Source organism: Delphinapterus leucas, chromosome 1 (assembly GCF_059928025.1).
Source record: "Delphinapterus leucas isolate spDelLeu-1000000601 "Yukka" chromosome 1, BTC_Dleu_Yukka2, whole genome shotgun sequence".
Lineage (NCBI taxonomy): Eukaryota > Metazoa > Chordata > Mammalia > Artiodactyla > Monodontidae > Delphinapterus > Delphinapterus leucas.
In genome coordinates, this window is record NC_143129.1 from 184,253,245 (window position 1) to 184,269,033 (window position 15,789).

At 43.4% G+C, this 15,789-nt stretch overlaps 1 protein-coding gene across 8 annotated transcripts in view; it reads left to right on the forward strand.

Annotated features, from left to right (window-relative positions):
* RERE (arginine-glutamic acid dipeptide repeats) overlaps window positions 1-15,789 on the forward strand; it is a 427,727-nt gene that overhangs the window by 324,764 nt on the left and 87,174 nt on the right. For all 8 annotated transcript variants that reach the window (XM_089901851.1, XM_089901849.1, XM_089901848.1 and 5 more), the window contains one exon: window positions 5,976-6,074. In XM_089901851.1, the coding sequence (XP_089757977.1) occupies window positions 5,976-6,074 (99 nt within the window). The remainder of the gene's footprint in view (window positions 1-5,975; window positions 6,075-15,789) is intronic.

Here is a 15,789-nt window from a genome sequence, read left to right on the forward strand (position 1 = left end):
CAGAAAGTAATAAGCAGGGGATGATTTGTCAGGCTGAGTGAGAGTAGCAGGTTTAACTTGGGCAATTTTGCAGAAATGTGTTTTTCTTCTTGTGGCCTGACCCTTTCTTCCTGCTAATCACAGAGAGGTCAGGGGCTGTCACAGGACACTTGAGGCTACATAGTCCCCAGCACGGTGGGCACCTTGAACGTCCGGGTGTTTGAAGAGTCTCGGGTAAGAGCCGTGTCCCTAAAACATTACTCCCCGTGATGATACCGCTGGACAGTCTATGGTTGTTTGGCATTTCGGGGTATCTTGTCACAGTGTCTCATTTCTGGCTTTTCATGGTCCTTTGACACAGCTGAGGGCTGGTGTTGTCAGGCCCATTTGACAGACGAAAACCGCAACTCGGCTGGTTTGTGACGAAGCTGCTTAATAGGAGTCTGTCCCCCGGCGCAGGCTCTGAGCTGTGTTCTCGAGGCTCCAGAAGGCCTTGACTGTGGAGCGGTTCGTGCAGAGCGGGCTGCTGAGCACCTGGAATCTTTGGGTCATTGAGATTTTTTTGCAACAGCCAGCTGTGTCCAGTTACAGAGGGCGCTGGTGTCCTTGGCTCTGTGTGATTCAGTGTTGCAGTTCCTTTGTCGAGCAGAACCAAACTAGGAGTTTGTTACACAGAAGCTGCCATTGTTTTCAGAACCATCCCCCTCGGACCCCCCCAGCCAGGTCCACCCTGCTGGTATACTTGGGCCATCTTAGGCGGAACCGTGTGTAGCATTCGGAGTTGCTCAGGAACTCTTTGTGGAATGAATGGAAGGAAGGCAGAGAATGTGGTGGGAGCTGCCTGTCTCCAGGGCTGGGACGTCCCACTGGGTCTCAGGGCACCAGAAGACGTGGCTGAGGAGGGTGGACACCTAAGGGGGATGAGCCACCCTGGACTCCTTCACAATGAACAAACCAAAATCGAAGGGAAGAGCGCAACCTGAGGATCCTGTGGAGTAAGTGTGGGGAACCAGATGCCGGGCTGCTGGAAGACAGCAAAGCCGGGGTAGTTCCACAATGGAGTCACTTTTAAAGGGCTAGTGGATTGGTGAAAAATCGCCATTTTGTTATCAGATCCCCCAGATACTGACCCGTGGTTTAGGGGAAGATGGCTTTTACTTGTGCATAAGTGCAGACTTGCAGTTCGGTGATGTGGAAGCGGCAGATTTACAAGTGCATGCTTCCCTGATCATCGGATTAAACACACACACGTGCACGCACGCATGTACATGCACACACAGGCCCTGTGATGATGAATTTGAAAACGGTGGCTTCTGCGGAATGACTTCCTGCTTTAAGTGGTGATAGTGTAAGATCTAAGTTCTCTTACCAGTAGCTTGTGAAGATTGGAAGCTGATTGAGTAAAGATGCTATATCTTGGTCCCTGCTTTTTGCAGTGATCTTTACCCAGTAGCTCCAAAATGGCTCATTCCTCTATACATTAAAATTGCATTTAATCCCAGATTTTCCCAGCCGGGCTTGGCTGCAAAATGGACAGAAAGGTTTACTTATCTTGTTTTAATTGCTCTTCTAAGACTACAAAGTGAAGCTGTAAGACATTTGAGGGTCTCCATTGCAATTCCTTTGAAAAATCTTCTCTAGGGTAATGGTAGAAAACCTTATTCACAATGAAGAACCTTTTACCGTAGCAATACTGGGAAGCCTGCACTGAATTTCCTATATTGATGTATCTGTGTGATTGTAATGAGGTGTTTAAAATTTGAAACGCACATGTTTTTCACTGGTTGAGATCATCCCAATTCTTCAGAGCTTGACATGGTATTAGAGGGGAATATTTTCAGTGACAATTTTTAGAGATTTGAGATAGCCAGTATTTTGGTAAACTTACCAACTCTAATTTACGTGAGGAATACAGTTGAAACAATCAGTTAAGCTCTAGCTCAAACATTATTTTGGCCCCAGTCTGAAGAAAGAAAATCTTCATAATCATCTAGAAAACAAACCCTTTTTAAGAAGTGCTTTCTTGTGCATGATATGATATGTTAAGGAAGGAGGTGGAACCCAACAGCTCAACCCGTTAGGACCCTAGAGTTTGGATGCGACATTTAGATAGATGTGTCACACTAGAACAGTACTTTAAACTGATTCTCAGGCCAGCATTTCTGAGGTACGTCACTTGTGTTACTCCCAGCTCTGTTCATCCCTAGCACCCCGAGTAGTGTCTGGCACAGTTTAGCTCTCAATAAATATTTGTGGAAGGAATGAAGGATATCCTGAACTCCCAGGAGTTTTCCCAAACTGCTCGAATGATAATCAACAAAAGAAGCAATATGGGCTGTAACAACTATTAATATGTTAGAAATATATCTTCAGTAAATATAGTTGAAGTATTTCTTTAAAGATGTAAAGCTCTCAGAATTTCTCAGACAAGATTCCTGGAAAGTGGGAGTAAGTGTTTGTACCATTAAGAAGGCAACTGTTTAGAAAGGTTCCTTTGGGTTTCCTGGGAAGGGGGTGTGCCAGAGCAGAACTTTGTACTGGCGTTTATGAATTATCGATAACAGCACAGTGACACCCTAACTTCGTTTGTTCAGTCAGTATTTGTCACTGTTGGCAAATAATCCCACACCTTTTACTTTTCAACTGTGTTTTTGTATAGGGGTGAGAGAGGTAGGCACTCTGGGTATTTATGGAGTTCGGAGCACGGAAAGGTCAGGAAGAGGAATATTTTAAGAGGACAGGCTGACAGTGGATCAAATGAGAGGAGGGAATTACCCGTTATTTAGGTTGCCCCATACATCGCAACAGCTTTTTCAGGGGAAAGTATGATCTGAAATAAAGGTTTGTAAAGGAAGTGTGAATGCTGGGATATGTTTTGGGGAAACGTCTTTCTCTACTAAGCACCTCACTAGAAATTTGACTGGGGGCATCGTGCAAGCAGGAGCTAGCCCTCTCCAGTAAACCAAACGACCACAAGTTCAGCAAGTCACTCAAAACATTTCTTCCAGCTCATTTAAAGCTCTCCTTGGTTCACCAAAAGGCAGGAATGTCATAGGGATTAATGACTTAACTTCATTCACTTGTTCACTTTTGGAATGAGCCTTATGTTCTTGTGAGTAATTTCCTGTTATCAGCCATATAAGATTTACATTTTTTTTCTGTGTCCTGTACCAGAGTTTTAATCAAATTTCATTAATTATTAACGTGAGTAATTATGTGAAACATAAGTGGTTTTGTTTATAGTTTCACAGTTTTTTTTTCTGTCTCTGAAAAGGCTACTCTCTAATCTAGAAAATTAATGAAAATTGAGTAGAGACTGCTTCCTTCATTTTTTTTCTCTTTCCTTTTAAAAATAAATAGCTAACACTCATTTAGCATACTATGTGCCAGGTACCGTTCTAAGCAATTTTACATGTATTTTCTAATGTTGTCCTCACAATAGCCCTAAGAGGTAGATGTTATTATTATACTCATTTTAAAAGATGACAAAATTGAGGACCAAAGAGGATAAGTAATTTGTCCAAGGTCACACACCTAGTAAGTAGTAGAGCTAGAATTCAAATCCAGATGATCTGGCTCCAAAGTCCATAGTTTTTCATCGCTCTCCTTATAATTACCCCATTTACTATAATGACCTCTTATAAAATGTCGTTAATTTGCCATGAGCTTTTTATTAAGAATTTATGATTTGATCAACTTGAATTGATTTCAAAGTGTCACTAACGTGTGCTTTTTTAAAAAATTAAATAGCCGTATAATTTTTCCTTTTATTCAGTTCTGACCCATGCTGTTAAGCTCTCATTACAGATCCTCATTATATTACAGAACTTGGCAAATACCTGCTTGTTCTGGGTATCACGCGAAGTATGAAATGCTGACTTTATTTTTATTTTATATACTTCTGTAAGGAGGCCAAACTGGACGGTTTTCAAACATTTGCACATTCTAGTATAGTATTTTGTTTATTTAGTATAATATATGTACTATTTTATTTTTAAAGTAGTCTAATGATGAATGTCATAAAAATATGTTAGTATCTAGCATTCATATGCATTACATACACCCCACACAAATAACACTCGCCCACACCCACACTCTACCACCCCCAAAAGCAGGATTCAGCATTGATCATTGTTACAGGTGTTTCGTTTTAAGGTAGTTGACTTAATAATTAACTTGTAGCCTGTACTTCCTTGGATAGTCTGGACTTAAACTGGGGTCCTGTAAAGTGGGAGACTAACTCGGGAAATTTTAATTTTTAGTAACTTATTGTTTTGCTGAACGAGCAATGAAAATGGGTATTTGTGATAATCCCTTCCAATAGCAGTTAAATGATTAGAAGAGAGACTTGATGTGTATGTCTCAAACTTTTATTTATTTGTTTATTCATCCATCCATCCATACAAACAAACAAATATTTATCACAGGCTTACTATATGCCCAGCCCTGGGGCTACAGCAGTTGCCAGGAGGGCAATCTGTAGGTTCTCCTTGAAAGTCTTCTGTTAAGGAGGGGAACACAGGGCTCTCTCCTTCAGTTGAGTCTGTAGCTCCTGGCCTACACCTAGGTGATAGTAATTGCTATAACCTGCTAGAACTTTTTATTTTGTATGTGTTGTATCCCCACAGCACATCCCCCCCTAGTTTGTGAGTTTCTGGAAATAAAAACTGTGACTTACCAGTTAATAAGGTTTGTACTGTATTTGTACTGGGGATTAAGCAAAAGCTGGTGAATTGTTCAAATAAGGGATTGAAGCACTGGTGAAAAGATCAGAATGTCCATTGCATGAGGGCATTTTTGTTCACTGCTGTATATCCCCAAGGGTCTGCTGTGTGGCCTGGAACATAATAGGTACTCCGCCAACATCAGGCTTAATGAATTTGAAGACACTGAGATTTAGATTTGGGTTGAGACTACCTAAGGACAATAGTTGAAGGCCTTTATTAACTTAAGAAGTATTTCTGTGTATCACCTTATGCTACAGACTGTGTTAGGTACTGGAGATACAGGTCTTAGCCAAAACAGATGCTTGTGTCAGAGAAATAGATATGTAAAGGAACGGCAGATTTACAGTGAGAAATTTGGAGGGACAGCCATAGTTTGGGGAGGTCGACTGAGCAAGTGGATTTTTCTACCTGCTATTTCTCTTCATTGTCTGCTGGTTGAGACTTAGGAACCAGAAGTGGAGAGGCTCACAGGAGCCAAGGCAGGCATATCTTTGCAAGATAGAGAGGGTTCAGGGGTGCCAGGCACTGCCCAGGGTTGAAAAGGATATAGAGTGAAAAAAAAGTTCAATAGCTTTGACCGGAGAGAAGTTTGTTCCTAAAAGGACCATGTAGATAAACCAGCGTCTTCATGTATATGTACTGAGAAGTTAGTATACTGTTACATAATTAGGTACTTGAAATTTTTCTTAGTGAAATTACTACAGTTGAAAGACAAGAAATGCTAATGAACATGATCTAGCTTGTCTTTAGGTCTCTTTGGGGAAAATGGGACAAGAGTAGAGGTCACGCTGGCTGGGTTTGAGTCTTGCCCCACCACCTACTGGCTAGTATGTTGAGCACCTTTACTTGACCTTTCCATGCCTCAGTCTCCTCATACGTAAAATGGGTGACGATAGTTCCTACCCTGTAAGATTGAGAGAAGACCTTCCTCATAGGATTAAGAATGGTAATGAGTTAATGGAATGTACTTAGCAATAGCCCAGGCCAGATGTTCAATAAATGTCATTGTTACTCTTAATCCTGTTTCTATTACTGCCAGAATGTTCTCTGCCTTACCTGTTTCCCTTTCGCAGAACAGCTGAATTTGGGGGGGGGGCGGGTGGTTGGATAAGAATGAATTATCATGCTGGCTAAAATGGCTCTGAGTCTTGTATGCTCGTCTCATGACTCTTCTGTTAGAGTAAATGCAGGGTCCCCGCCTTTATTGATTTGCTCTCAGTTCTGTTATTTGGTGCAGTTAGCAAACTAAAGTTGTTGTTATTGTTTTAGCTCCATGAAAGCGGTTATGATGCTGGCAAAGCCCTGCAGCGCCTGGTAAAGAAGCCTGTGCCCAAGCTGATTGAGAAGAGCTGGACCGAGGACGAAGTGGTGAGCTTGCGGGGGTGGTGGGTGAGGGATGCTTTGCCTCGGGTCTTGGCGGGGCCGTGGGTGGGGGGCAAGGGGCGGGGTCTGCCTCGGGTCCGGGGCGTCGGGGGCTTGCCTCTCGCTGTTCTCCCAAGGTCCAGTCGTGGATGCAGGCTGTCCATGGCATCTGTCAGTCAAGGGAGGGAGCCTTGAAGCCTCATAACTGTATGGAAAGACTTGATTTTAGTAAGCACTGGTTCTGTAGATAATGGGAAAGATTTTCCCAGGTGTCATGGAAAGAGGGAAAAAAGTTAATAGTTGCTCTTTAAAAAAATTAATTTGGGTTGGTTGGTTTGTTTTGGGTGCAAGCTAGCTTTTGATACCTCCCGGTATTAAGACACAATCATTTTAAAACCAGTTGGTACCCGACCTAGAGTAGGGCTGCTACCCCGTTTTTATTGTGTAGGCTGGCAGGGTCCCTAACCTGCTGAAGGACAGTAGTCAAGAGCAGGAAGCGGGGACTCGATTCGATAAATACAGTGGATCTTTCATATTCATTCTGTTAGTGTGGCCCATTAAAGAAGGTGGGGAGATAGAAATGTATCCACAAATACAGATTTTTCAAACCCATGGATTTTATCCCAGCAGAAAGAGTTCTCATGAAGCTACATCCCCCATCTTGTAACTTTGGAAAGGAATTGCTGTGAAAGACTGAGAGATTTCTGGTGCTTTTGCAAATAGAGCCTTCAATAGGAATGTCACCGCTTGACATTTGCCATTTAGGTTGAACGAGATTAAGATGAGCGCTGGCACTGATACACATATCGATTGATTGTAAATTCCTTGCCTGTATTTAAAACTACGCTGAGGAAGACTGTTTAGAAACTGTATGGCTTTCCTGATCCTGCTCTTTCATTTTTCAGCAGTATCTGTCAAAGGCTTATTATGTGCCAGGTGCTGTGTTAGGAGCCATCAAGGGGAACACAAGGCCCCACCTCACGAGGGGAGACCGTCTGTAAATCAGTGTATGTCAAGGGGTGAGACATGGGCTGGGGAAAACAGTAGGGCAGCGAGGATGAGGCTGAACTGGGTAGGGGGCTGTCTTTCCTAAGGAGGCTCGGGAAACGCCTGGTGAGCACCATTTAGCACCGTTGGAGCAGAGACCTTAGAGAAGGGAGGAGGCGAGCCTTTTGGAGGTCGGGGGCCCTAAGGTGAAAGCACGCCTGGAATGGCATGTTCGAGAAATAGGCAGGAATGTGTCTGAGGGGAGAGCGGTAGGAGAGGTGGGGGGCCGGTCAGGGTGGCCTGTGGACCTGTGTTCAGGGCCTTGCTGTTTGCTCTGCACGAGCAGCCTGAGCAGCTTCTGAGCAGATGGGCCCTCTGGCTGCTGAGCCAAGCGTGGGCTTTGGGGGCTGTTGTGAGAGTCCCGGCCCGAGACTGGGGATGGAGCAGCACAGCAGCAGTGGTGGTGAGAAGCGCTGAGATCCCGGGTGTCTGCTGAGTGGAGAGCCAAGGGGGCGGGTTCATGGAATGGCTAAGGATGCTGAGGCTGGGGGTTGAGAGGGATGGAATGGGGAGAGGACTGGGAGGCGGCAGGGGGGCTGAGGTGGCCCTCGAAGGCTCAGTAGCAGAGCGCCTTTTCAGCGGCCCCTTTGCCCCTTTGCACCCGTCTCAGCGTGAGAAGCGGCTGTTGCTGTTTTGAAATTTAAATGTTAAAACTTTACACGATTAGTAGAGAGATGGAAACACCTCAAATATCCGTTATCCAGATAGTGGCCGAAGTGAAAATGTTAAACTCAGTTGTTTTGAAAAGTCATATATTAAAAAACTAAAAATAGAGTTGCCACATGATCCAGCAGTCCCACTCCTGGGCATGTATCTAGAGAAAACTCTAATTTGAAAAGATACGTGCACCCCAGTGTTCATAGCAGCACTGTTTATGACAGCCAAGACATGGAAGCAACCTAAATGCCCGTTGACAGATGAATGGATAAAGAAGATGTGGGGTGTGTGTGTGTGTGTGTGTGTGTGTGTGTGTGTGTGTAACATGAAATATTACTCAGCTATAAAAAAAAGAATGAAATAATGCCATTTGCAGGAACGTGGATGGGCCTAGTGATTATCATTCTAAGTGAAGTAAGTCAGAAAGAGAAAGACAAATACCATATGATATTGCTTATATGTGGAATCTAAAATATGACACAAATGAACTTATTTACAGAACAGAAACAGACATAGAAAACAAACTTATGGTTACCAAAGGGGAAAGGGGGTGGGGGAGGGATTAATTAGGATTTGGGGATTAATAGATATAAATTACTATATATAAAATAGATAAACAACAAGGCCCTGCTGTGTAGCACAGGGAACTATGTTCAGTATCCTGTAATAAATCATAATGAAAAAGAATATGAAAAAAATATTTATATATGTATGACCAAATCATTTTGCTGTATAGCAGAAATTAACACAACATTGTAAATCAACTCTACTTCAACTTTTTAAAAAAGTCATATGGATGTTGTTTTCCACTGTAGATCTGTTTATGTGAGAAGGAGATAAGAGATTTGATGGATAAAAAATTTAAATTCTACAAAAAGCCTTTGTGGAGGACAGACATAAGGGGATGGGACGAATGTGGCCCGTGTGACCCATCCTAGGTCGTGGTCAGCACTGATGAGCTGTGGTGGCTGCTTCAGACTCACGCTCCTTCACTTGGTCTGCGGTTCCTTTTGGTCTCTCCTTTTCTTCCGCCCCCGTCATCCCTCCCCTTTCACTGTTGCCTCTCCAGCTCCTCACTAGCCATGATTCTCTCCCTCCATTCATTCCTCCCTTGACCTTTCATTCCCTCTGGAATTTTCAGATTCCAGCTTAAAAGAAAGCTCTTCCTGCTTGAAAGAAATCTGGCTTCCTTTTCCGGCAGCCCTTGCTTATATCGGGCACAGTGTGGGCCATGTCCCCACGGCTGCCTCTTTGGGACTTTTCACAGACAGTAGGATGAAGCAGGGCGGGATCTGACACATGGGGAAAAGCCCAGCTTAATTCTGAAAAATGAACCACGACTCCAGAGCGCTGCCCACTCAGAGTCCCGGATAATGGTATTTAACTGCATAAATCCTTGTCAGTCTGGGCTTATTTTTATCGTGTTTGCTTCTTGTTTTAGTGTAAGTTTTGAGAAATGTTTTGGCAGTCATCCAGCCCTTGCAGAGCCTAAGGATCAAACAGTTGCCTTATTCATAGGAAGTTAAGCTTCACTTTCTGAAACCTCAAAAGTGAATGAGAGAGAGTGATTGAATAATTGATAGGCTGAGGGGAGCTCCAGATGAATGTGTCCACATCACTTCTTTGAATCTTTTTTTTTTTTTTTTGCCATACGCGGGCCTCTCACTGCTGTGGCCTCTCTCGTTGCGGAGCACAGGCTCCGGATGCGGAGGCTCAGCGGCCATGGCTCACGGGCCCAGCCGCTCCGCGGCATGTGGGACCTTCCCGGACCGGGGCACGAACCCGTGTCCCCTGCATCGGCAGGCGGACTCTCAGCCACTGCGCCACCATCATTTTATGTGGCAGCAGGGCACATAAACCAACACGACTCTTAACCTTAGCCTGGTTTTGGCTGTGAGTAAATACCTGCTCTGTGCGTGTGGTCCCTGCTGCTGATTTTCCCACATTTTCTCACCCCAGGAATCACAAGAATAAGCAAAATAAATGGGCCCCAACTCAAATAAATACGTGAGCCTGCCTCTTTTTTTTTCCCTCTCAATGTTCTATATACTTGGACATTCTAGTTAATTTTAAACTTCATCGCCTCCAGTATATGAATCTGACCCAACTACCCAACATCTGACCTGATGCCAGTCGATGAACTTGCTTTCCTTTGCACTGACGTGAATCAGACTCTCTGTGTGAGAGGGTTGGTGCAATGAGCACCTACCGGTGGGAACCCCTGGCTGTGCTGGGAGAGGACATCCTGGGCACCTCCTGGGTCCTCTGCTCTGGGAACAGACTCCTCCCTTGCCCACCCAGACCCGGACCCTAACCGCCTTTGAGGCCTAGCGTGTTCTCCGGCCCGGCCCGTGGCGAGCGCTCCCTCTGCTGAACCGCGTCTCCTGTCTGCATCCTTTACTGGTGGCTCATCCTTTGCCGTCTCGTGTGGCCTTTGTGCCGCTGTCACCAGTTTTGTTCCTCACGGTCCTTATTTCTCAGTTGATTGTCCTTCTAGTCTGTAGACATATTAAGAGTGAGGACTTTCTAACAGTGAGAATGATGTGTCTGCCTTTTGAGGCGCTTGAGGAATACTGACAACTCTTTATTCAAGATGATTGTTTTTAAAGATTCTTCGCTATAAGTGACACTGTCCTCAAGCCAGCATTTTAAAACTTGTAATTGTTAATAATGACGCATCAGCATCAAGGAGAAAAACTTTTATATGCATCCAGTGCTAACCTTAAAAGCCTTACTTTTGGAAAAAGTTCCCAAATTATGATTAATAATATCACCCGACCTCTTCTTCCCAGGTCTTTCAGATAATCATTAATCCTCGACATCTTAGGCCTCAGAATTATACAATAGGAGGCCTTTCATTTCACACTTTTCTCTCAGTAATTCCTTGGACACTTTGTGTGTGTTTACAGATATGGTATTTCTTATTGAAGTTGCCTTGGGGCTGAGATACTTTAAATTCTGTTGAACTGAAGCCAGATTTGTGCCAATTTCCATCAAATTCTCTGCCAGATAGTGACAAATGAACTCTGTTTTAGAGGAGAGACTGTGAGAAACACCTTGGTAGCTAGCTCGTGACGGCGTTTCGGGCTAAATAAACCAGGTCAGATCAGAGAAGCATTTTTGCTTTAATTCATGAAGCTTATTGAACACCACGGTATGGGCAAAGATGGAGCCAAAGCCAGTGGCTTGCTGCTCGCTGCACTGGAGAGTGACACAGGTGCTTAACCAGTTTCACTTACATTATGCTAAAAATATTGTTCCTTTTCAGGAAGCCATCCAGATCAGTAGAACTTGAGAAGAGAAAGAGAAGGAAAGTACAGATCAGAACTTTAAAAAAAAAACAAACAAACCCCAAACCCTAGATTATTAGGTTTTTAATTAAACATGATGAGCACATTTAAATATAACACAAAGGCCCCAGGCTGAACTGCGCCTAATCGAAACACATTAAGTCACCCTTCCATGCTTGGATAGTTATTAATTCTGTTTATTTATGCATGCAAGCTGAAGGTAGCATTTGCGCTGTTGTGTTGTTGCTTATTGCACTGGGATTCCATTGCTGCTTGATGCTGTGCTCTTAATTAGCATTCAGCTGTTGATTATGGAAATACTGGGGATGCTAATTGAATTCTTTTTAAAATTCAGGGCCTGCATTTTCCTTGTGGAGTTTGGCCTGACTTGCAAGGTTGTAAGATTGGGTGCTTCACTGAGCTGTGCATTTCACCCTTTGCTTCCCATCCACTTGGCCGTGTTTTGGAAATTATTTTCGTGTTGAATTAGCTTTCCGCAAAATTCCAGGTGTTACATACGGGAGAGGTTTTGTTGCTTAGTATGTCCCTACAGAGTGTTTCCATTTCATCTTGGGTAACTAACTTTTATCTTGAAATATGCTTCTTTTTAACTATTTCATACCAATCTTGACATAATACATTGAGGTGAACAGCCTAGATACAAATAGCCTCTGAAATTTTTATCCAAAGATAGTTAATCTGTGGTGGCGATAAACCTTAATTGGCCATGTACATGGATTTGCAAATTCGTAAATTTTAAAACATCTGAACCATCCTTCAATTTAAAGCTCAGTTTATCATAAATATAAATGAAAATCCTTCTTTCAAAATTGACATGACACGGCAAACTAATTTTCTGAATATCTGTAATCCAATGAACCCGTGTGGCTGGTCAAGGAATTACACAGAATACACACAGCTATTTCCATGGTGTCTTTCCCCGGCAGCATCTTCAGACGCCTTTGTTATGCCCTTTTTGGAATGTTTGCTCGAGAAAACATTGTTTTCATTGTTCACTCTTTTCAAGCCAGACATCTGGATGTGCCAGAAGACAGAGCTGCTTAGTGGGGCAAATATACAATGAATTTTATTTACTGTTTGTGTAGCAGCTGTAGAAAATAGCATTCACAGGAAACCCAGAGTGAAGGTCCCATAGCAGCAGGAGGTAGTGGAGGTGAAAGCAGAGAGAGGGGGACAGTGACAAGGGGGAGAGAACTTCCCACAGCCTGCAGTTAACGATCTGCACATGAGCTTTAAGATGTCCATAATCTTGGTGTTTAGTTTTAAATGTTATATATTCAATATAGAGGAAGGCTTAATTGTACTATATTTATTTTGGGAATTGTCCACTTTCCAGAGGTGTTGAACATTTTATAAAGTCATTCAAAAAATGTTGATGGGGCTTCCCTGGTGGCGCAGTGGTTGAGAGTCCGCCTGCCGATGCAGGGGACGTGGGTTCGTGCCCCGGTCCGGGAAGATCCCACATACCGCGGAGTGACTGGGCCCGTGAGCCATGGCCGCTGAGCCTGCGCGTCCGGAGCCTGTGCTCCGCAGTGGGAGAGGCCACAACAGTGAGAGGCCCGTGTACTGCAAAAAAAAAAAAAAGTTGATGACAGGAGGTCATTTAGTATGAATCCATTCATTTTCTTCTTCTTTTGTAAATTTTATGTGAATGTTCCCTCTGGTTAGAACATTATTATAAAAACATTAAAGGGGAGTTGAAACCTCACCACCATCTCACAGTCTCCTGGTTTCGTACTCTTTTCAAAGCACTGTTTCACGTACATACGTCATTTTATGTAATTGTAAACTTACATAAATTGAATCATAATATTAAAGTTTTCGCTTTCTAAAGTCATCTTAATCTGAAAATCTTTACAGTTTGCTTAGAACCCAAAATATAGACATGTTGTATTTAGTGCAGCGCATAATAGGTACTTAGTAATTTTTAAATTGGATCAAAGCTTTTTCTCTCTACAGATTACGCTTCCTCTAATTTTAAACTAAATTGGTTACTGTTTCTTATGAACAGCTTAATTCTTAGATATGAGAGTAGAAAAAATAAGAAAAATTATAAATGTTGACATATTTCTTACACGTAATGTATCTATTTTACTCACTCATGTTATGTATTCTTATTATGGTCCATGGTAAAAATCAGTCCCTTAATATTAAAGAAGAAAAATGTTGGGCTTCCCTGGTGGCGCAGTGGTTGAGAGTCCGCCTGCCAATGCAGGGGACACAGGTTCGTGCCCTGGTCCGGGAAGGTCCCACATGCCGCGGAGCGGCTGGGCCCGTGAGCCATGGCCACTGAGCCTGCGCGTCTGGAGCCTGTGCTCCGCAACGGGAGAGGCCACAACAGTGAGAGGCCCGCATACCGCAAAAAAAAAAAAAAAAGAAAGAAAAATGTAGATTCAGGTGAAGTTTGCCTAATGTTTCAGGTATTAATGAAACGGAACTATTTTTTCTGTAGTTGACCCCATCAGTCTTTGAATCAAACTCTTGTTTAAAGAAGTCGATAGTGTGGATAGAGTGGAGTTTATTGTCAAGCCCTTTTAGAAATCAGACATCAAATTAAAAATCAAGGGGCTTCCCTGGTGGCGCAGCGGTTAAGAATCTACCTGCCGATGCAGGGGACATGGGTTCGAGCCCTGGTCTGGGAAGATCCCACATGCCGCAGAGCACCTAAGCCTGTGCGCCACAACTACTGAGCCTGTGCTCAGGAGCCCGCGAGCCACAGCTACTGAGCCCACGTGCCACAACTACTGAAGCCCACGTGCCTAGAGCCTGTGCTCCGCAACAAGAGAAGCCACCGCAATGAGAAGCCCGCGCACCACAATGAAGAGAAGCCCCTGCTCGCGCAACTTGAGAAAACCCGCGCGCAGCAACGAAGACCAAATACAGCCAAAAATAAAAACAAACAAATAAATAAATTTATAAAAAAGGAATCCGCCTCCTAATGCAGGGGACACGGGTTCGAGCCCTGGTCCAGGAAGATCCCACATGCCCCAGAGCAACTAAGCCCTTGCTGAGCCCGTGCGCCTGGAGCCCGCTCACCACAGCGAAGAGTAGCCCCCGCTCACCACAACTAGAGAAAGCCCACAGGCAGCAACAATGCCGCCAAAAATAAATAAATAAATTTATTTTAAAAAATCAGTTATATGTGCAGAAAAGTTGGCATAAGGCAGTCAATTTTGTCCCTTAGTTTGCAGAAAGATTCTACTGTGTAACAAGCTGTAAAGAGAAATGTACTTTAGAATCCTTTAGTAAATGAAATAGGCCAAGCATTAGAAGGGGAGTGATATTTCAAAAATTTATTTCAGCGTTTCTTATCAGTAGAAGTTGCCTCTGGGTTCAATCTACAAATTCAGCCGTGGCCTTGCCTTTCACATATTTGGCTTTATTGCTTTCTAGGCTTCCTCTTTATACTATGCTCAAAGTTAGTATGTCTGTTTTTCTTTTTAGACAAGGTCATTGTTTTTTCATTTTCTTTAACCAATACGTTTTTAAGTTCCTTATCCCAAGCCCTAATTTTAGTTTTTTGCTTCTGTTTTTAAAGAAAGCTAACAATAAATTGTGCCACGCTTTTGGGTTCCGTGTGTGTGTGTGTGTGTGTGTGTGTATCTGTTTGTATGTTCGTGCAAGTGTATGTGTTCAGGCCTTGGGGTGATGCAGAGGGAACAGAGACCTGGGAAGTAACCTCACGTTGAATATAAGCGTAGCCTAAATTATTTCTCACCGCTCAGGATAATCTTTTAAAGTCAAAGAGTAATTTTTATGGGACAGTTTTCATTTTTGCTCGAAGCGGGGGAGTGCCGGGAGAAGCTTCAGCTTGGAAGCTTAGTAAATCCTAGACTGGCGGGTTACTGAAGCCGTGATTTCCATCTCCTTTTCAGGGACATGTAAAAGAAATGGAGATGGCATACACTTTCAGCCACTCTCCATCATCTTTCTCTGTTCATTTTAAAAATGAGAACAGGGCACAAGGGGACTTGAGAGATTGCATTTGTTCTCCCATAGACAAAATGGGCATTTTGTAAATGAAGAGGTTGGAAAACCCTTTCCTTCTGTGGTTCCTTAGCAACAGAACTAGAGTCAATTTTAATGTGCATGCATGGAATGCTCTGAGGATAGAGACATTGGAGCCTTATATTTTCACAGGTGAAACATACCGTATTAGCCTGGTAACTAGAATTCGGGGTTGGGGGAAGGAAACAGGAGGTTAAAAAAAAAAAAGGGAACCCTACATTGAGAGGAGGTAACTCATTTATCGCTCTCTCCTCTCTCCTGGCACGCTTATGTCTTAAATCTAGAGTCTCTCTTAGGTAGAAGTAGTAATGGCCTCGGTAGCCCCCTAATTGCTTGGTTCACTAGAGTGCCAGCCTGTTTTTTTATATTTCCTGGTAGCGTTTCATTCTTCTTCTCCTAATACGCTGCATGCTGCTAAGTGATACTATGTTTCAGCACTTGCTTTAGGACATTTTTCCAAAGTATGTTTATATGGGTAAATTCCAGTGCATTTTCCACGCCTATACAGCATAGTACTGAGGTGCTAGGAAGCAGAATATGTTTGGTGGTCACAAAGGAGAAAGACAGTCTCTGCAGTTTGCTCACCACTTAGTGTTCAGGCCCAGGTCTGTGTCTCCAGCTTTGCATTTGTTGAGTTTGGTGTTGGGGCTTGGCAGATGGCAAGTGAGCGTGAAGATGGGATGACCCCTTCATGTTGT